Source organism: Convolutriloba macropyga, chromosome 3, assembly GCF_964194025.1.
Source record: "Convolutriloba macropyga chromosome 3, txConMacr16.3, whole genome shotgun sequence".
In the NCBI taxonomy this organism is placed as follows: domain Eukaryota; kingdom Metazoa; phylum Xenacoelomorpha; order Acoela; family Convolutidae; genus Convolutriloba; species Convolutriloba macropyga.
Genome location: NC_134470.1, coordinates 29,967,848 through 29,989,325, shown reverse-complemented (window position 1 = coordinate 29,989,325; position 21,478 = coordinate 29,967,848). Strand labels below are relative to the sequence as shown.

The following is a 21,478-nucleotide window of genomic DNA, read 5'->3' as shown; positions in this document are numbered from 1 at the left end:
TCCCAACCACCCCCCCCCCCCTCCAGCCCTTCTCCTCTAGCAGGCATCGCCCTAGCGTCTATCGCGGGTTAGTTGCTTGACTATGAGTTTTGCGCAATAAATTTTTGGATATTCTAAATCATTCGCAACTTCAACACTCGTGTACGTAATTTCACGTGGTCACTTTTGTGGTAATACGTAATCTCTTTAGTATAGTTGAACGTCATACCGACCGTCGTTTACATTCATGAACGATTCGAAAATGTAATGCGTTATTTTGTCATTATGAGTCAATCTGTATGGTCAAGGTAGCGCCTGATTATCTTTTTGATTATCTCTAGTTAGCATGCGGCGTCTCTCCATTGGTCGAGGGAGGAAATGTGGAGCTAATTGATAAAAAAGGGGGCCATTAGATCAATTGATGAAACCCTAAATGGGCCATGTCTATTTCTGTATTTGTTAATTCGCCCCGTTGTTTATCCAGTAGGGCTAAGCGGTTATCAAAGGAAAAATTAACACACTTTTGAGTGGTTGATAAAAGCGTAGAACATTTATAATCAGTTATAAATTGAGTTACATAGTCTGACTTGAGCAAATTATTGGCTGTCTTCAAGCATTGCTCTTTTTCAGTTCACACAAACTTCAAAGACATAATTTTACTGTTCAGTCCAGTTTATTGTTTGTGGACAATTTAAAATTTTCATTGTTACCAAAATTGCAAGCCAGTAAAATACTATGGATTCTCTCTTTGGTCCTGAGACAGTGGTGATAGTGACAGGGAGCAGTAGTGGGATAGGGGCAGCTACAGTGGTCAAGTTTGCACAGAAGGGAGTGAACAGATTCTGTCTCACTGGCAGAAACCAACAGGGCATTCTAGACACACAGCAAAAACTAAACTCTGTCAACCCAAAGGCAGATTGTGTGGCAGTGACTGGTAGGTGTAAATCCCGAAGAAAGACAGAGCTGCTGAGAAATCTGGTCAAGAGTCTGTCTTAAATTCCTCCCATTTTGATGCAGTAATTTACACCAATATTACTCAATTTGGTCAAGAGGCTAAAATGATGAAAAAGGCCACTGTAATTGGAGTCCTTGAATGTTTTTGACTTGTCAAAGTGGTTAAGATTATTTGACAGCAGTGGGGTACTTCTTGAAATGAAGGAAGTTGCCTTGTTATTACGGGCCGGGAAAAAAGTGGAGCAAATCCATTATTCGCATAAAGATGGCGGTGTTTTTGTTTTTTGATCAAAATTATTTCCAATTTTAATAATGTTCGCAACTAGGAACACCAAAAATTTTGGCACGGAGCACCGACAATATCGTTAATAATAAAGAACAGGGTATAAGTTCTCAAAAATCCAAAATTGTTCCGCCTATTTGTAATTTTCCTCTGACTCAATAAAAGGTTGGCATTTTACCGATATTTTAAAAGCCAATTGTCTTGTTTTTCAAAAGAAATCTATATATTAATTCAGTGTCGACATAAAAGGCACCATGTTTAAGCTCCTAATCTTTACATGTTTTAACAGCCCCTAAACATGCTTTACGGAAAAAAGCGACTGGCAACAGTCGGATTCGAACCGGGGTATGTGAGTTAAGAGGCAAAAGCGCAATGAGTTGAGCTAAGAAACAGATGAGCCGCGTATTTATCGGGATTTTTGTCCATTAACGTCGCATCTGTTTCCACTTTCTCCAATGCCCTCCGTTTTTCACAATTTTTTATATTCCATGCCTTTCTCCTGTCGCTATCTATCTTGTATCAATCTACATATTAAAAATAATCTGAAAACCTATACCACCATATTTAAGCTCTTAATCTTCACATGTTTTAAGGCCTCTTAAATATACGTCAAAGCGTTTTGATTCGCATGTATTTTGAAAAAGGTCAATGACCGAAAAACTTGACCTTGCCGAAAAGTAAATGACTGAAAAGTTACCTATGCCATAAAGGTCAATAACTGAATACTGAATGTAAAAATGGTTCATTGTTCGAAATGCTGCCTATGACCGAAAAGCTGTCATCTATATCTATATATTAATTCAGTGTCGACATAAAAGGCACCATGTTTAAGCTCCTAATCGTTACATGTTTTAACAGCACCTAAACATGCTTTTCGGCAAAAAAGCGACTGGCAACAGTCGGATTCGAACCGGGGTATGTGAGTTAAGAGTCAAAAGCGCAATGAGTTGAGCTAAGAAACAGACGAGCCGCGTATTTATCGGGATTTTTGTCCATTAACGTCGCATCCGTTTCTACTTTCTCCAATTCCCTCCCTTTTTCACAATTTTTTATATTCCATGCCTTTCTCCTGTCGCTATCTATCTTGTATCAATCTACATATTAAAAATAATCTGAATACCTATACCACCATATTTAAGCTCCTAATCTTCACATGTTTTAAGGCCTCTTAAATATACATCAAAGCGTTTTGATTCGGATGTATTTTGAAAAAGGTCAATGACCGAAATAATTGACCTTGCCAAAAAGTAAATGACTGAAAAGTTACCTATGCCATAAAGGTCAATGACTGAATACTGAATGTAAAAATGGTTCATTGTTCGAAATGCTGCCTATGACCGAAAAGCTGTCATCTATATCTATATATTAATTCTGTGTCGACATAAAAGGCACCATGTTTAAGCTCCTAATCTTTACATGTTTTAACAGCCCCTAAACATGCTTTACGGAAAAAAGCGACTGGCAACAGTCGGATTCGAACCGGGATCCGTGAGTTAAGAGGCAAAAGCGCAATGAGTTGAGCTAAGAAACAGATGAGCCCCGTAGTTATCGGAATTTTTGTCCATTAACGTCGCATCCGTTTCCATTTTCTCCAATTCCCTCCCTTTTTCACAATTTTTTATATTCCATGCCTTTCTCCTGTCGCTATCTATCTTGTATCAATCTTCATATTAAAATTATTCTGAATACCTATACCACCATGTTTAAGCTCTTAATCTTCACATGTTTTAAGGCCTCTTAAATATACATCAAAGCGTTTTGATTCGCATGTATTTTGAAAAAGGTCAATGACCGAAAAACTTGACCTTGCCGAAAAGTAAATGACTGAAAAGTTACCTATGCCATAAAGGTCAATGACTGAATACTGAATGTAAAAATGGTTCATTGTTTGAAATACTGCCTATGACCGAAATGCTGTCATCTATATCTATATATTAACTCAGTGTCGACTTAAAAGGCACCATGTTTAAGCTCCTAATCGTTACATGTTTTAACAGCACCTAAACATGCTTTTCGGCAAAAAGCGACTGGCAACAGTCGTATTCGAACCGGGGTATGTGAGTTAAGAGTCAAAAGCGCAATAAGTTGAGCTAAGAAACAGACGAGCCGCGTATTTATCGGGATTTTTGTCCATTAACGTCGCATCCGTTTCTACTTTCTCCAATTCCCTCCCTTTTTCACAATTTTTTATATTCCATGCCTTTCTCCTGTCGCTATCTATCTTGTATCAATCTACATATTAAAAATAATCTGAATACCTATACCACCATATTTAAGCTCATAATCTTCACATGTTTTAAGGCCTCTTAAATATACATCAAAGCGTTTTGATTCGCATGTATTTTGAAAAAGGTCAATGACCGAAAAACTTGACCTTGCCAAAAAGTAAATGACTGAAAAGTTACCTATGCCATAAAGGTCAATGACTGAATACTGAATGTAAAAATGGTTCATTGTTCGAAATGCTGCCTATGACCGAAAAGCTGTCATCTATATCTATATATTAATTCAGTGTCGACATAAAAGGCACCATTTTTAAGCTCCTAATCTTTACATGTTTTAACAGCCCCTAAACATGCTTTACGGAAAAAAGCGACTGGCAACAGTCGGATTCGAACAAGGGTCCGTGAGTTAAGAGGCAAAAGCGCAATGAGTTGAGCTAAGAAACAGATGAGCCGCGTATTTATCGGGATTTTTGTCCATTAACGTCGCATGCGTTTCTATTTTCTCCAATTCCCTCCGTTTTTCACAATTTTTTATATTCCATGCCTTTCTCCTGTCGCTATCTATCTTGTATCAATCTACATATTAAAAATAATCTGAAAACCTATACCACCATATTTAAGCTCTTAATCTTCACATGTTTTAAGGCCTCTTAAATATACGTCAAAGCGTTTTGATTCGCATGTATTTTGAAAAAGGTCAATGACCGAAAAACTTGACCTTGCCGAAAAGTAAATGACTGAAAAGTTACCTATGCCATAAAGGTCAATAACTGAATACTGAATGTAAAAATGGTTCATTGTTCGAAATGCTGCCTATGACCGAAAAGCTGTCATCTATATCTATATATTAATTCAGTGTCGACATAAAAGGCACCATTTTTAAGCTCCTAATCTTTACATGTTTTAACAGCCCCTAAACATGCTTTACGGAAAAAAGCGACTGGCAACAGTCGGATTCGAACCGGGATCCGTGAGTTAAGAGGCAAAAGCGCAATGAGTTGAGCTAAGAAACAGATGAGCCCCGTAGTTATCGGAATTTTTGTCCATTAACGTCGCATCCGTTTCCATTTTCTCCAATTCCCTCCCTTTTTCACAATTTTTTATATTCCATGCCTTTCTCCTGTCGCTATCTATCTTGTATCAATCTTCATATTAAAAATATTCTGAATACCTATACCACCATGTTTAAGCTCTTAATCTTCACATGTTTTAAGGCCTCTTAAATATACATCAAAGCGTTTTGATTCGCATGTATTTTGAAAAAGGTCAATGACCGAAAAACTTGACCTTGCCGAAAAGTAAATGACTGAAAAGTTACCTATGCCATAAAGGTCAATGACTGAATACTGAATGTAAAAATGGTTCATTGTTTGAAATACTGCCTATGACCGAAATGCTGTCATCTATATCTATATATTAACTCAGTGTCGACTTAAAAGGCACCATGTTTAAGCTCCTAATCGTTACATGTTTTAACAGCACCTAAACATGCTTTTCGGCAAAAAGCGACTGGCAACAGTCGTATTCGAACCGGGGTATGTGAGTTAAGAGTCAAAAGCGCAATAAGTTGAGCTAAGAAACAGACGAGCCGCGTATTTATCGGGATTTTTGTCCATTAACGTCGCATCCGTTTCTACTTTCTCCAATTCCCTCCCTTTTTCACAATTTTTTATATTCCATGCCTTTCTCCTGTCGCTATCTATCTTGTATCAATCTACATATTAAAAATAATCTGAATACCTATACCACCATATTTAAGCTCATAATCTTCACATGTTTTAAGGCCTCTTAAATATACATCAAAGCGTTTTGATTCGCATGTATTTTGAAAAAGGTCAATGACCGAAAAACTTGACCTTGCCAAAAAGTAAATGACTGAAAAGTTACCTATGCCATAAAGGTCAATGACTGAATACTGAATGTAAAAATGGTTCATTGTTCGAAATGCTGCCTATGACCGAAAAGCTGTCATCTATATCTATATATTAATTCAGTGTCGACATAAAAGGCACCATTTTTAAGCTCCTAATCTTTACATGTTTTAACAGCCCCTAAACATGCTTTACGGAAAAAAGCGACTGGCAACAGTCGGATTCGAACCAAGGTCCGTGAGTTAAGAGGCAAAAGCGCAATGAGTTGAGCTAAGAAACAGATGAGCCGCGTATTTATCGGGATTTTTGTCCATTAACGTCGCATGCGTTTCTATTTTCTCCAATTCCCTCCGTTTTTCACAATTTTTTATATTCCATGCCTTTCTCCTGTCGCTATCTATCTTGTATCAATCTACATATTAAAAATAATCTGAAAACCTATACCACCATATTTAAGCTCTTAATCTTCACATGTTTTAAGGCCTCTTAAATATACGTCAAAGCGTTTTGATTCGCATGTATTTTGAAAAAGGTCAATGACCGAAAAACTTGACCTTGCCGAAAAGTAAATGACTGAAAAGTTACCTATGCCATAAAGGTCAATAACTGAATACTGAATGTAAAAATGGTTCATTGTTCGAAATGCTGCCTATGACCGAAAAGCTGTCATCTATATCTATATATTAATTCAGTGTCGACATAAAAGGCACCATTTTTAAGCTCCTAATCTTTACATGTTTTAACAGCCCCTAAACATGCTTTACGGAAAAAAGCGACTGGCAACAGTCGGATTCGAACCAGGGTCCGTGAGTTAAGAGGCAAAAGCGCAATGAGTTGAGCTAAGAAACAGATGAGCCGCGTATTTATCGGGATTTTTGTCCATTAACGTCGCATCCGTTTCTATTTTCTCCAATTCCCTCCGTTTTTCACAATTTTTTATATTCCATGCCTTTCTCCTGTCGCTATCTATCTTGTATCAATCTACATATTAAAAATAATCTGAAAACCTATACCACCATATTTAAGCTCTTAATCTTCACATGTTTTAAGGCCTCTTAAATATACGTCAAAGCGTTTTGATTCGCATGTATTTTGAAAAAGGTCAATGACCGAAAAACTTGACCTTGCCGAAAAGTAAATGACTGAAAAGTTACCTATGCCATAAAGGTCAATAACTGAATACTGAATGTAAAAATGGTTCATTGTTCGAAATGCTGCCTATGACCGAAAAGCTGTCATCTATATCTATATATTAATTCAGTGTCGACATAAAAGGCACCATGTTTAAGCTCCTAATCGTTACACGTTTTAACAGCACCTAAACATGCTTTTCGGCAAAAAAGCGGCTGGCAACAGTCGGATTCGAACCGGGGTATGTGAGTTAAGAGTCAAAAGCGCAATGAGTTGAGCTAAGAAACAGACGAGCCGCGTATTTATCGGGATTTTTGTCCATTAACGTCGCATCCGTTTCTACTTTCTCCAATTCCCTCCCTTTTTCACAATTTTTTATATTCCATGCCTTTCTCCTGTCGCTATCTATCTTGTATCAATCTACATATTAAAAATAATCTGAATACCTATACCACCATATTTAAGCTCTTAATCTTCACATGTTTTAAGGCCTCTTAAATATACGTCAAAGCGTTTTGATTCGCATGTATTTTGAAAAAGGTCAATGACCGAAAAACTTGACCTTGCCGAAAAGTAAATGACTGAAAAGTTACCTATGCCATAAAGGTCAATAACTGAATACTGAATGTAAAAATGGTTCATTGTTCGAAATGCTGCCTATGACCGAAAAGCTGTCATCTATATCTATATATTAATTCAGTGTCGACATAAAAGGCACCATGTTTAAGCTCCTAATCGTTACACGTTTTAACAGCACCTAAACATGCTTTTCGGCAAAAAAGCGGCTGGCAACAGTCGGATTCGAACCGGGGTATGTGAGTTAAGAGTCAAAAGCGCAATGAGTTGAGCTAAGAAACAGACGAGCCGCGTATTTATCGGGATTTTTGTCCATTAACGTCGCATCCGTTTCTACTTTCTCCAATTCCCTCCCTTTTTCACAATTTTTTATATTCCATGCCTTTCTCCTGTCGCTATCTATCTTGTATCAATCTACATATTAAAAATAATCTGAATACCTATACCACCATATTTAAGCTCCTAATCTTCACATGTTTTAAGGCCTCTTAAATATACATCAAAGCGTTTTGATTCGGATGTATTATGAAAAAGGTCAATGACCGAAAAAATTGACCTTGCCAAAAAGTAAATGACTGAAAAGTTACCTATGCCATAAAGGTCAATGACTGAATACTGAATGTAAAAATGGTTCATTGTTCGAAATGCTGCCTATGACCGAAAAGCTGTCATCTATATCTATATATTAATTCTGTGTCGACATAAAAGGCACCATGTTTAAGCTCCTAATCTTTACATGTTTTAACAGCCCCTAAACATGCTTTACGGAAAAAAGCGACTGGCAACAGTCGGATTCGAACCGGGGTCCGTGAGTTAAGAGGCAAAAGCGCAATGAGTTGAGCTAAGAAACAGATGAGCCCCGTAGTTATCGGAATTTTTGTCCATTAACGTCGCATCCGTTTCCACTTTCTCCAATTCCCTCCCTTTTTCACAATTTTTTATATTCCATGCCTTTCTCCTGTCGCTATCTATCTTGTATCAATCTACATATTAAAAATAATCTGAATACCTAAACCACCATGTTTAAGCTCTTAATCTTCACATGTTTTAAGGCCTCTTAAATATACATCAAAGCGTTTTGATTCGCATGTATTTTGAAAAAGGTCAATGATCGAAAAATTTGACCTTGCCGAAAAGTAAATGACTGAAAAGTTACCTATGCCATAAAGGTCAATGACTGAATACTGAATGTAAAAATGGTTCATTGTTTGAAATGCTGCCTATGACCGAAAAGCTGTCATCTATATCTATATATTAATTCACTGTCGACTTAAAAGGCACCATGTTTAAGCTCCTAATCGTTACATGTTTTAACAGCACCTAAACATGCTTTTCGGCAAAAAGCGACTGGCAACAGTCGTATTCGAACCGGGGTATGTGAGTTAAGAGTCAAAAGCGCAATAAGTTGAGCTAAGAAACAGACGAGCCGCGTATTTATCGGGATTTTTGTCCATTAACGTCGCATCCGTTTCTACTTTCTCCAATTCCCTCCCTTTTTCACAATTTTTTATATTCCATGCCTTTCTCCTGTCGCTATCTATCTTGTATCAATCTACATATTAAAAATAATCTGAATACCTATATCACCATATTTAAGCTCATAATCTTCACATGTTTTAAGGCCTCTTAAATATACATCAAAGCGTTTTGATTCGCATGTATTTTGAAAAAGGTCAATGACCGAAAAACTTGACCTTGCCAAAAAGTAAATGACTGAAAAGTTACCTATGCCATAAAGGTCAATGACTGAATAGTGAATGTAAAAATGGTTCATTGTTCGAAATGCTGCCTATGACCGAAAAGCTGTCATCTATATCTATATATTAATTCAGTGTCGACATAAAAGGCACCATTTTTAAGCTCCTAATCTTTACATGTTTTAACAGCCCCTATACATGCTTTACGGAAAAAAGCGACTGGCAACAGTCGGATTCGAACCAGGGTCCGTGAGTTAAGAGGCAAAAGCGCAATGAGTTGAGCTAAGAAACAGATGAGCCGCGTATTTATCGGGATTTTTGTCCATTAACGTCGCATCCGTTTCTATTTTCTCCAATTCCCTCCTTTTTCACAATTTTTTGTGATCCCTGTCTTTCTCCTGTCACTCTCTATCTTCTATCAATCTACATATTAAAAATAATCTGAGTACCTATACCACCATATTTAAGCTCTCAATCTTCACATGTTTTAAGGCCTCTTAAATATACATCAAAGCGTTTTGATTCGCATGTATTTTGAAAAAGGTCAATGACTGAAAACTTGACCTTGCCAAAAAGTAAATGGCCGAAAAGTTACTTATGCCGTAAAGGTCAATGACTGAATACTGAATGGAAAAATGGTTCATTTTTGGAAAAGCTGCCTATGACCGAAAAGTTGTCATTGTCAAAAAGTCAGTGACCGAAAAGTAATTTATGCAATAAAGGTCAATGACTGGATAGCATCGGGTGTTTTTGATTAGAACTTTTTACGCTGAATGTTTGCGTGACCAATTTTTAAACGATCTTTTGCTTCTTTTGCTTTCAGTTTTGCTTGATCTCAGTCTCATAAAAGTTTTGAACAACTGAAGTTTAATTAACTGACTTTTTTGTTGCCAGTTTTTTCAAAAATTAGGCTGTGAAGAATTTGGTCTATTTTTCTTTTTTACTTTCGAATGAAGATCTTTTCTCTTCCGTTTCTTTCTTTCTTTGCTCCATCTTTCTTTTTATTTTCTCTTTCATTTGTTTTGTTTTTGGTTATATTTCTTTTTCTCTGTCTCTTCTGCTTTCTATCTTTCCTTTCACTTTCTTTTCTCTTTTTTTTCCTTTCTTTATCTCTCGTTTTGTTTTGCTTTTCTCTCTCTCTTTTCTGTTTTTTTTCTGTCTTGTTCTGTACTTGTCTGCGTTTCTTTTCTCTTTTTAAATCTTTTTTGTCTCCTTTTAGTTTCTTAATGGCTTTTCTCTTTTTCGTTCTTCTCTTTAGCTTGTCGTTCTTTCCTCTTTCCTTTCTATTTCTTTTCTGTCTTACTGTACTCTTTCTTTGCTTTTCTTTTCTCTTTGTTTTCTCCTTTCTGTTGTTTTCTGCCTTTTTCTCATTCTTTCTCTCTTTTGTTCATGTTTAGCTTCTCTCTTTATTGTCTCGCTCACTTTTCTGTCTTTTTTTTCTCTTGTTTTTCTCTGTCTTTTCTGTCTTTGGTTTTTCTTTTCTCTCACTTCTTTCTTATAGTATTTTCTGCCTCTTTTTGTTTTTCTTTTCTGTCTCTCTCGTTCTCTTTTTTTCTCTGTTCTTTCTGCTTTCTTCTCTCTTTTTTGCTTTCTGTCGTTTTTCTTCTTCTTTTCTGTATTTCATTTCTCTCTTTTCTCTATTGCTTTTGTACCTGTTTTTTCTGTTTTGTTTCCTACCTTTATTTGTTTTCATTCGTTTTCTCTTCCGTTCCTCTGTCGTTTCTCTTTATTTTCTCGTTCTTTTCTCTTTCCTTTCTCTTTTGTGTTTTTTCTGTCTTTCTTTTCTCTCTTGATTTCTTTTTCTTTTATCTTGCGTTTCTTTTTCCTGTCTTTCAATTCTGTCTCTTTTCTCTCTTTCTTTTAACTCTTTCCTTTCTGTTCTTTTTTCCTTTCTTTTCTCACTTGGTTCTTTCTGCTCCCTCTTTCTTTTCTTTCTCTCCTTTCGCCTTTTCTCTTTCTCTCTCTCCTGTTTTTCTCTCTTACTTCTCTCTTGCTTTTCTTTTCTCATTCTTTTCTGTCCTTTCTTTTCTTTTCCCTCCTTTCTCTCTCGCTCTTTTTTTCGTTTATTTTCTTTCTCTGTTTCATTTGTCTTTTTGGACTTTTTCCTCTTTCGTCCACCCATCTTTTCTCTCTTTTTTGTCTTTTTTTGGTCATTTTTTCTCTCGTTTTATCTTGCTTTTCTCTCTTTCTCTTCCTTTCTTTTCTGTCTTTTTTCATCTTCTTTGGTCTTTTCTGTCTTTCTTTTCTCTCTTTTTCTTCTGTTCTGTTTTGCTGTACTTTTTCTTTTTTCTGTCTTTCCTTTGTCTTCTGTCTCGTTTCGCCCTTTCGTTTCTTTCTTTTCTCATTCCTTTCTGTCTTTCTTTTCTTTTTTCTGTTTTCTCTCCCTCCATATCTTGTTTCTTCTCTTTTTTACGCCCCTTAAAAATGCAGCCTAACGTATTGCATGCGTTACGCTACGACACCATGTAGAATTTCGTTATCTGTACAAGTCTTAGTTCTCCCTAATTATAAGGGTCAGCAAAGCCGAAAAAAGTTGAACACAAAATTGCTAGGACTTGGAGGTATTATACTAAACCAAACACATCGGTAACGTAACGTAATACCTATGGCAGGTGAACGAGGGGCATGTGTTCCAGCTCGAGGTGGTAGGAAAAAATGAATTTTAAAAATTCAATTTTTCAAATGATCTTGTTATACTTTTGCGGGCCTGCTAGTATCTTTCAAGTAAACTTTTTTTTGGGTAAAACATTGAAAGTTTTTGCTCCGCACATTTCTTGAAGAAAAAAATTAATGGAAAACACTGATTTTTTTTTGCAATTTGTCTCCCAAAGTTGAGGTACATCTGCTTGAAGAACACGAGTGCAGGCTGCTTGCAGAAACAACAAAACTGAAATAATTATGTTCTTAAAACATTATTTTAATTTTTTCTCTTTCCGGAAAAATTTAATGTTTGCCAAATTGGGAAGGCTGAAGTATTTCTTTTTTGTTGCTGGAACCATATAATAGTAGAGCAGAAATTTTTTTTTTTGTTGGTGGATTTCTTTTTTGTTGGTGGAACCATATACTACTAGGTGAGCAGAAATAGAACAAATTTTTGAACTGTTATTCATATACATAAGTTTTATTTCGTACCGTATTTCGTTGATATATTTACTAATTTTTTTACAGAAAAACTACTGCTCCCGGTAATCGCAACATGTTAAACTTCAATACATTTTTAGTTGTTTTAAGTTTAGGTTCTTTGTTAAAAGCGGTTAAATTCCTAGAAGATAAGAAGTTAATAGATAAAAAATTTTGTTTTTTTTCCTTAAAAAAATTGGGGATTAAATTATGAGATGGCGGCGAATAAACCTTCAAAATGCGAATTATCGTCCAGAAAATTCAGTTGACTTTGTTTCCATCAAACTTTGATTGATTTCTGATTTTCTGTAAACAAAACAAAACTAAATTTAGACTGTTTTAAATAAAGAAACAGAAGGTGCAACTTTTATTGTACTAAACTAGAAAACCAAAAACATATCAACTTAAACGAGCAGCATAATAGATTATTGCTGTCACTAACAGAACGGGTCCGACCAAAAAAAGAAACTTCCTATAAATTGTATCTGGATTCATGTGAAAGACTTCAAAGCAAGAAAAATTTACTGATAATGCCCTTATAACTGGAAAGCTACAAAACAGAACATCGGAACAATTGTTCTCCGTAAAGGAGGACACAACCAATAAAGTGTCAAATTTCATAATAACCAAATTTTTTTGGAAGAAGTTAGATTTATAGAGAAATGGGGAATCATTTTGATTTCTTTCTCCCCAAACAAGAGAAATTGAATTTAATTGTGTAGCAGCATCATTTGTAAACAAGAAACTGATACAACAATACTGCTGGACACAGCTAGTCATGCGTACCGTGGTTCAAACGCTAAATTGAAAATGAAAGTAAAAAAATTTGAAAAGAAAAACTTAAAACTAGTTCTGTAAGACGTAACAAACATTGGTTTGAGAATATAAAAAAGCAATAAAGAGGTACTAGATAACGTGGTTAGTCTGACAAATACCTGTGAAATTTGCTCCTGATTTATGTGTGATGTGTGGTCATAAACATAACACCGTTCAATGAAACCGACTACTATGCATGAAAAATCAAAATATTGTATGAAATTAATGCTTAAAAAAACCTGGAATCTCTTCGATCATGATAGTGAGCACTTAAACATCAATCACGCCAGTCATTCCCTTAAAAATTATCTTTTAACGTTTTTGCTTCAAACATCTCCTGCCATTTGTGACACTATTAAGTGCATTAAACGGAGTTACGTTTTCGACAATTACATGGGGTGAACTATCCAAAACAACTGCAGTTGCAAACTCAAATTTGAATAATCATTATCTCTTTCAACCTTAACAGCGATGAAGTTTTTTAGTAACTGCGATGAAGATTAGTAGAATCATTTGAGTTTTTCTTTTTCAACGAAATAAATTGGTCTGAACTGTTTGAGAGGTTTGTCTAATGTTTTCTAAAATCATGTGTATGACATGCTACGTGACTTAACTAAATTACAAATATGATTAAAATTGGTCAGCGATCAAGTTCAAGAGCGAGAAGCAAGACTTAAACTGAGTTGGAGTTTTTTGCATAATAATTAACTTATTTCCTTGGTTGAATTTTCCAGCATCTGGCTGTTTTTTTGACGAGATATTGAAAACAAGTTTGCTTCAGTTTAAAAAATGAAACGCGTATTTTTTGGATGTCAAAACTGCTCAGATAAGTTAAATGTTTTTAATTTTTTACGAGAGAACAATTTATTGCTCAACATTAAAGACTTTTAGCGATTTATTACGAAACATTACAAGAGAAAAACCTCAGTTGAAAAGCATTATTAACTCAAATAGCTCAAATCTCAAACGTCAAACGCAATAAAATCACTCAGGGTCGAAATTCCAACTGATACAAAAAAATCATTTTCTACGCGTGGAGTTGGTGTATTGTAAAAAATGTTTCTGTTCTACCTGCGACTATTAGTTGGAAACTTTCAACAACAACAGACAAGCAGAAATCAGCCTTCAAAGTTTATTTTCATTGAAAAATTTTGACTAATTCTAAGTTCTTAAAATCAAAATGTGTACTCTACCAATTTCGCTTTACTGTCGGAGTTTGACACATTGTCATTACATTGTAAACAAAAATCAACAAGTTTGTTTTAGCTCATATCTGAAATTGTCAGCAGCACGTTTTCACATGCATGTACAAAAAAACAATTTTCAATGCTATTTGCATGAAAAACTTTTAATAAGAAAGGAATTCTCAAACAGTTTTCTAACAAAAAATATATATGTCATACAATGGTGCAAAGAAGAGATACAAGCAATTTTTATTTAATGAATACCAGAACGTGCCAAAAAAACAGAACCCGGTTCAATTACCTGGAATGATTTTAATTAAAATAAGTTCAATCTTTTAAATTCATTTTATGATACCGACTTCCATCCAACCATTATTTGGTAATGCATTGTTGTTAGAATATGTCAATCCAATAATTATCACTCTTTTGTTTGTTTGGGAATAATTAATTTTCTACACTGCCTGCGTCCATAAATTTTTGTAATCTCTGAGCTGTCACAGATATCATGAGAAACACAGAGTTTCTTTTCCGAAAATCCTGAGATCTAAACCTAATCACCATGAAAAATGTACCATTTACTCTTTCCGTTTTCAATATGAAATAACTAAGTTTTTTCTTCATTCTGTTTGTACACTTTTTTCGGCTTCTCAAACTAAATAAAGATTTTGAAGATGAAGTCTCTTACATAATCTATAATTTTTTACTATGTTCAGTCTTATCAATTTTCAAATAATACTTATTACCAGCTCCAATGTTTTGAAAAACCTCAGATTTTGTGTTATGGAAACTCTTGCTAAAAATAATTTGCTAAAACCTCTGGTAATTTCAGGAACGCCAGGTTTAACCAACAAATTTTAAGTTTTTAGATTCAATTTCAACATGAACGCCAAACGGTAATTTTAAAGAATACTTAAGTGTACTTTTGTTTTTCCTAATAGTTTTTGATGAACCCAATAGAACTTTTTGGTTTTTACTTGAAGAAGTATTGTTTTACAACTTTTCCAATTAACATTAGGGCTGTGAAAGAACATGAGTTCGCGACTAGAATAACAGGTGTGTTGCATCGAGTCAATAGTTTTAAACAAAATTTTTGATATCAGTTCAGTGGAAAATAGCATTACTTCATTGATTCGCATTTTTTGGATTATGGTTTGTCACTTCTCTAGAAGCTCAATTTTCTAAATATATATCGTTTCTAACAAGCTTTAATTATTCGGGGGATACTTTAATTATTTCGGGCTCAAATAATTTCTTCTCAGCGCTCACCAACTAAATTTAAAAAAATCGCACGCATTTGCTTTACCATAACGCACAAATTTTGCCACGAATCTGTTTTGTTTTTTGTTAAAATGTTTAATATGTCAATATCTCTGAATTGGATCTGATTTCAAAAAAGTATGATTTTATGGAAACTTTATTTTAACATTACAAAACATTTTTTCTTTTTATTCTTTATTTCATTACAAATAACAAGAACGAAACATTGAAAAGAATTTAGATGGGGCGAGAAAATCTGAGCAACAAATATTAAAATTGTGCATTTATCGTTCTGCGGGTTTTGCAGCTAATTGTAAATAAAATTAACTGCAGGCTCAAATTACATTACCAATTTTTTGAAATGTAATTATCAATTGCTTTTAAATTGTTTTTGTTGGATAACAGTTTGCCAATTAAAGCGATTAGTAACTGATTGGATTGAAACCTGAAACTTTCTTAATTTTTTTTTACAGTTTCTCGATCTAGGAGGGATATCAGATTTTTGGGAAAAATGAATCAGTTCTATTAGGATTTTGTTGCCAGTTTAAGTTTTTTGGTTTCAAGAAGTTGCTTGAGAGACATTTACTATCTTGACAACCATTCATTTTGGATTTTAACCCCTGTCACCAAGTATGATCAGAAACTGAAGCAGGCATATTATAATAATCTATAATAATATTTGGGATTATGTTGGAATCATATAATTTTGGTAATTGAAATTAGATCCCGTTTAGTCAGTTCAAACTCGTAGGAATATTGGCAAAAAGAAAATGGAGAAATTTTGTTTCAAAGCAGAACAAGCAGAAAAGGGGGAAGGATTACCTTAAGAGACTGGTGTCACATTTGTAGCAACTTCCTTGAAAATTTTTTCTCTTTTCGTTTTCCATTCTCCTGGATTCTCTCCGCTCAATCGTAATTCTATTTTAAAAAAACCACCATGCGGCCGATGTCCAGAAAAACCCATTATGGTCTTTTCGTTGAAGAAATGATGAAATTAGCATAAAACTTTTTCCCCGAATTTTATTAGTAATTACTTGAGACCAAATTCATAGTCTTAGTTGTTCATGTAAAAAGTGCTATGGGTAACTTCAAAACAACTTGTTGTCGTCTTATTTCACAATTGGAATCGAGATATTTCCAAAATTAGTCATTAATTTTTGTTTCTGCACACGCTTACAATTCTAATCACAAAAAGTGGGTGGTGAAAAAGCCCGACAAAATTGAGTATATATACTCAATTTTCCGGACATTGGTCACATATGGATAGTGTTTTAAATCGAAATCTCAGTGATTCAAAAAATTCTTTTGAAACAGAAAGGATACTGAAAAGAAGGTGTCATTCGATTTATCTTGGTTTTCATCTTTCGTTAAAAAGAAACGTGTCTCAGCTTTGGTTTTTGAATGAAATTATGTACTTGCTATCATGCTAAAGTAGTGCCCAAACTAAAAGCAAGCCTGCAGCCGGATGCAGGAAACGACGATACAATACGGAAGAAAACTTTCGAAACAAATTTATTGAGAAATTATTTTAGTTGCTCTTTTCTGCCGTTTCTTCCGTATTTTGTTTTGCCTGTTTGGAAGTTTTGCTTATTATTTAAATGGAGAAACGAATTATTCAGATAAATAAAGACAACAGAGTTATTTCAAAAACCCTATCAAATCTCCTACGGTTCTCAGCAAAATTTAAAAACTTTGCAGGCACATATTTTTTTCTTTCACTTAAAATTGTAATATATAAATTAGGCAGAACAAAAGATAAATATCAAAAATACTTGAACTAGAAAAAAAATGGTTTTCAGGATTTTGTTTTTGCAAACAAACTAAGAAAGTCCATCGCTTGTTGGCTGATTTATTTTGAAAATCAAAAGAAATTGAAGAGTGAATCTGAAGAATCCTCAAGGGTGAATGCCCTAATCAAGTGGTCGACTATTTTATCAAATAGCCGTGGTTGGTGTAGTTTCCTTACCTTAATTAAATGATCGAACACACTAGTAAATTTGATCAAAAATCTGTTCATAGATCAACCCACGGTCTCTTCATACCCTATTTACTGTCGACCATTAGTGTTTTCATACCCAATATTGGTTGACCATGGAATTTCGAAACGGTATAGAGGTCAACCCAAAACATTTCAGCTGTTCATCTTTTTTTTATTTAATTGGGTAGATAGGCAAAATATAAACCCTTTTAACCAAAAAAAGAAGATGCTTTTGCAAAGTTGAGCCTCACAGCATCGCAAAAGGTAATCCAACGTTGGAAAACCAGCCAGGTGATTGGCAAAAAAGTCTAACCAAAAAGGGACCATAAAGTCAGTTTCTTTGATCAATTTTCATCAAGCAGAACAATTTTCCCCGTTGGTTTTTAGGCTAAGATACAAAAATCTGACAGTTCATGCCAAACCTTTCAAGCATTGAGACAATAAAACTTTTCGTGTCTATTCTGTTTTGCCCCCCCCCCCCAGCATTTTTTATGCCCCGATAACAAATTAATTTTTTGTTATATTGCACGTTACTATGCATGAAAATGGCACGTGTTCCTAGGGGGCGTAAAAAATATAAGCTCACTAAGGTGGGGAGCCAAAAGAGAATAGATCCAACTTTTCACTAAAAATTTTTTTGGCAAATTTTTCTGCGATGAAAAAGTACCATTACTCATTATTAAACAAACATGCATCTTGCAGATAACATAGTCAGAGTTTTTTAGTTGCTGAGGAAACAAACAATAAGATTACAAAACTATATCTTTATTGTATGTAAAAAATGCCCGTTTAATATTAATTGATGGTGCTTTATGACGCCCTTATTACGGTCAACCAACGATATTTTTATACCCTAATTACGGCCGACTCAAAGTGTTTTCATAACCTAACATGGTTAACAAAAAGTCTTTCAGTACGTCGACCCACGGTCTTTTCATACCTGGCATCGTCTACCCAAAATGTTTTTCTACCGTTTTTTGAGCAAAATTTTTGGTGCAATTTAAGGTCAGGAGCGCTTCAAACATGAAATTTAAGCACTAAGAGATGCACCACAGATACACACAAATAACGCGCCCACAGCACTAGAATCCCAAAGAATAACAAAATAATGACTATTAAAGCTGAGTTTGTGGTACAAGGCTGGGTTAAATGACGACTCCATGGCTCTGGCGGTTTCTGAAAAAAATCAATTAAATTCAATACAACCAGTGTAGAATACTAGAAACAGACGAAAACCATTTTTTTCTAAGCAATCTAGGCTATAATTTTTTTGTGTTTTAGACTACCCATCAACATGGATTATTGACCTAACAGTTTACTTTCATTTGAACAACTCTTTTGTTTCGGCTAAAATCCGCTACTTTCAAAAAATTGTGTATTCACTTATACCGTGAACCCTGACACATCTCGGTACACCCATGATTGACCATTGCACTTATTGGTTAACCCATGGTCGACCGCGGCCAATATTGGTCGACCGTGATAATTAAAGCCGAACCAAATAATTTCCTACCCAATATCGGTCGAACACGGTCTTTTCATACCCGATATTGGTAGTTCACGGTCTTTTCATAAGTCGACCCTTCAACTGGGGTGCTTGTGATGCAGTACCGCAAATTAGAAGAGTTTACACAAAATACGGAGTTTTAAATTAGGTAGATTTGAATGAATAAATTTCCTATTTGAAAAGTTTCCACCCTTTCTATTGATAAAAAATTTCTGTTAAACGTTAACCAGTTTATTCCTCGATTACCTCAAATAGAAATACTAATTATCGAAAATACATGGAACTTTGAAAAAAATAATAAAATTTAACAAAATTGGCGTTTTAGGTGATATTACGCTTAATGAGACTTGTGAGAAGATTGTTTCAACATCTCTGGACAAATTCGGCCGGATCGATATTCTGGTAAATAATGCTGGCGTCAGTGCTATGGGCTCAATTCGCGAGGCGCCTGTGGAACAATTTGACAACGTTTTTGGAGTCAATGTGAAGTCGGCTATCATGCTTACCAAACTGTGTCTGCCTCATTTGGAGAAAACGAAAGGAAGTGTTGTGAACATTTCTTCAATTTCTAGTTTGAAGTCATTCACCAACTCTGCTTATTACAGCATGTCAAAGGTAACAGCCCGTACTTACCATCAAGTCAGTACTGCTGGGTCAGTACAATTGCAGGTCTAATTTCAGTACTGATTCAGAACACTGATCATATCACTTTACACTTGTCAACATTGTTCACGTCTTGTCCAAGACTTGGCAAGTCCAAAAGCGTCCAAAATTGGTAGGAAAAGCGCCAAAAATACTCGGGAAATAATACAAGATAGGTCCGGAAAACGCGAAAATTAGCCGGCAAATTGTCCAAAAACAGGTCGATGTCGAACACCTAAGGGTTTCCACCAAATTCATTTAAGAAAACTGAGCTTTAACGTCACTTTAGATATACTTGTTTCAATTGGTTACAGTCCTTTAACTGTGGAACTGACTCTATACAATAAGTTTAATTTAAATGGAAAAGGTCATAATTCAACACAAACATTTGCGAAATGACATTTTGAGCTCTGAAGGCTGAAAAATTTGACAGAGGATCTCAATCCCGGAAAGAGGAATTATATCAAAATTTCCAATTTTCTCAACCTCAACCTTGAATGTTTATATGAAAACTTCTTTTAATTCAAGGCCGCTTTGGACATGTTTACGAAAACACTGGCAGCAGAAGAAGGCAAAAATGGAATCAGGGTAAACAGTGTGAACCCAGGAGTGATTGATACAGGAATCCACGTAAAAGCTGGGCTTCCGCGTGAACTAGTTGACTATCTCTTGAGCAACCACAGCAACCCGATGGGAAGAATAGGAAAAGAGGAGGAAATTGCGAGTTCGATTGTGTATTTGTCAAGTAAGGAGGCCTCGTTTGTGACTGGGGCTATTCTGTCAGTCGATGGGGGGCTGAGTTGTCACCATCCCATATAAAGAAATTCATCAGAAGAGCTTCTGGGAATAATACATGGAAGAAAAAGCAAAGTTTCTCATTGCATTTCAATAATTTGTCATTACTCCTATGTAAGCAGTGGCATTTGATAGAACATGATAAAAATAATGTTTTATTTATAAACACAGTCAAGAACAACTATTTTTTGATAAAATTCAAGTTTTGTATTACAGCAACAGCAAAACAATTTCAGTCTGCTAAATTGAACAATGGTACGTCATAACTGATTACCCCAAAAAGCAACCGAATTGTATTGAGCCATAGGGGCGCAATGGCTTTTAGCAGCATATCTTTAGAAAATAAACTTTTATAGCCAATAAATAAAAAGGCAACGGTATGGATTTCACTGGATCCATTTTGAAATACTAGTTTCTTCATCAATTAACTAAAAAACTTCATTCGAGTGATTTTCACATTGAGCTAACCTCTGGAACTAACCTTCACGACCAAGTGACTCATACCCATTTTGTGATGAATGTCAAAAACTTTCAACAATTCGCTCTGATTATTAAAAAAATGAAAACATGTCATGTTGGCGGCTCGTTTTTTAATGCTGTCCTTAATCTAAAACAATCAAACAATCATGATCAGTAATTATTATAAATGGGTAAATTCAATTCAATCAAAACAATTACAAAAGTATTTAATTCTATACGTATTGTTTATATTTAGTGTCAACAGAATAAACGAGTATAAAGTGAAGTTGTTAACCCTTGGCATGCAAAAATTCTTTAGGAAAACATTTACTAGAAAACCCTTCAAAACTAAACACAAGCTACTTTGAAATATGAGCGCAAAATTTTTGGTGAAGCCTATTCTCATTTAACACTGCATGGTTCATCAAGGAGCACATACTATGATATCAGAGAATACGTTGCATCTATCAAATTATAGATAACAGCAATGAGGTATAATTTCACACTGATCATAAATCAGTTAGATGTCCAAATTCACAATCGATAACAAAACTAAAGAGGTCGAAATTCCTCATTTTATTGTTCCGACCCCTCTTGAGGGGGGAGGAACTATATACTCAAATGGGTTTTTTTCAGACAATTTTCGCCGATCAATATATTTTTCGCAGAGAGTTGAGTCTGCTATCATTAGAAGCTCGTACAGCGTAGAATATGGAATTAAAGATTTTTTTTCGTTTTTTACAGGGAGTTATCGAGGTTTAAACTTCTGAGAAAAGCAGAGAGAATTTCACAGTTTTTATTCACATTTTCCAGAATTTTTGCCTAAAATTTCGTCAATTTTGCAAAAATTTGTTAACATTTTGAAGAATAGTGTTCTTGATTTTGTTTTTCAAGACAACAAAACTATTGTCGACAACTATTTTTATATGAATTTTTTGTCAAAAATTTTTGGCTAAATATTTCAAATTTCAGCCCTTTTCATCAAAAACAACACGAAATAAGCT

At 34.8% G+C, this 21,478-nt stretch overlaps 1 protein-coding gene across 1 annotated transcript; it reads left to right on the top strand.

The window, feature by feature from the left end:
• The first annotated feature begins 289 nt into the window (after positions 1–289).
• LOC142336989 (putative oxidoreductase TM_0325) lies at positions 290–20,212 on the top strand. Its single transcript, XM_075385994.1, has 3 exons — positions 290–913; positions 18,904–19,193; positions 19,749–20,212. Exons 1-3 carry the CDS (start codon positions 715–717, stop codon positions 20,037–20,039), a joined length of 780 nt encoding a protein of 259 aa, XP_075242109.1. The 5' UTR covers positions 290–714; the 3' UTR covers positions 20,040–20,212.
• Positions 20,213–21,478: the final 1,266 nt, after the last annotated feature.

Bases quoted from the DNA above. Each gene is read 5' to 3' on its own strand.
- LOC142336989 (XM_075385994.1), top strand. From the start codon at position 715: ATGGATTCTCTCTTTGGTCCTGAGACAGTGGTGATAGTGACAGGGAGC. The intron at 914-18,903 runs GTAGGTGTAAAT...TTGGCGTTTTAG, and splicing joins AGATTGTGTGGCAGTGACTG to GTGATATTACGCTTAATGAG. The intron at 19,194-19,748 runs GTAACAGCCCGT...TTTTAATTCAAG, and splicing joins CTTATTACAGCATGTCAAAG to GCCGCTTTGGACATGTTTAC.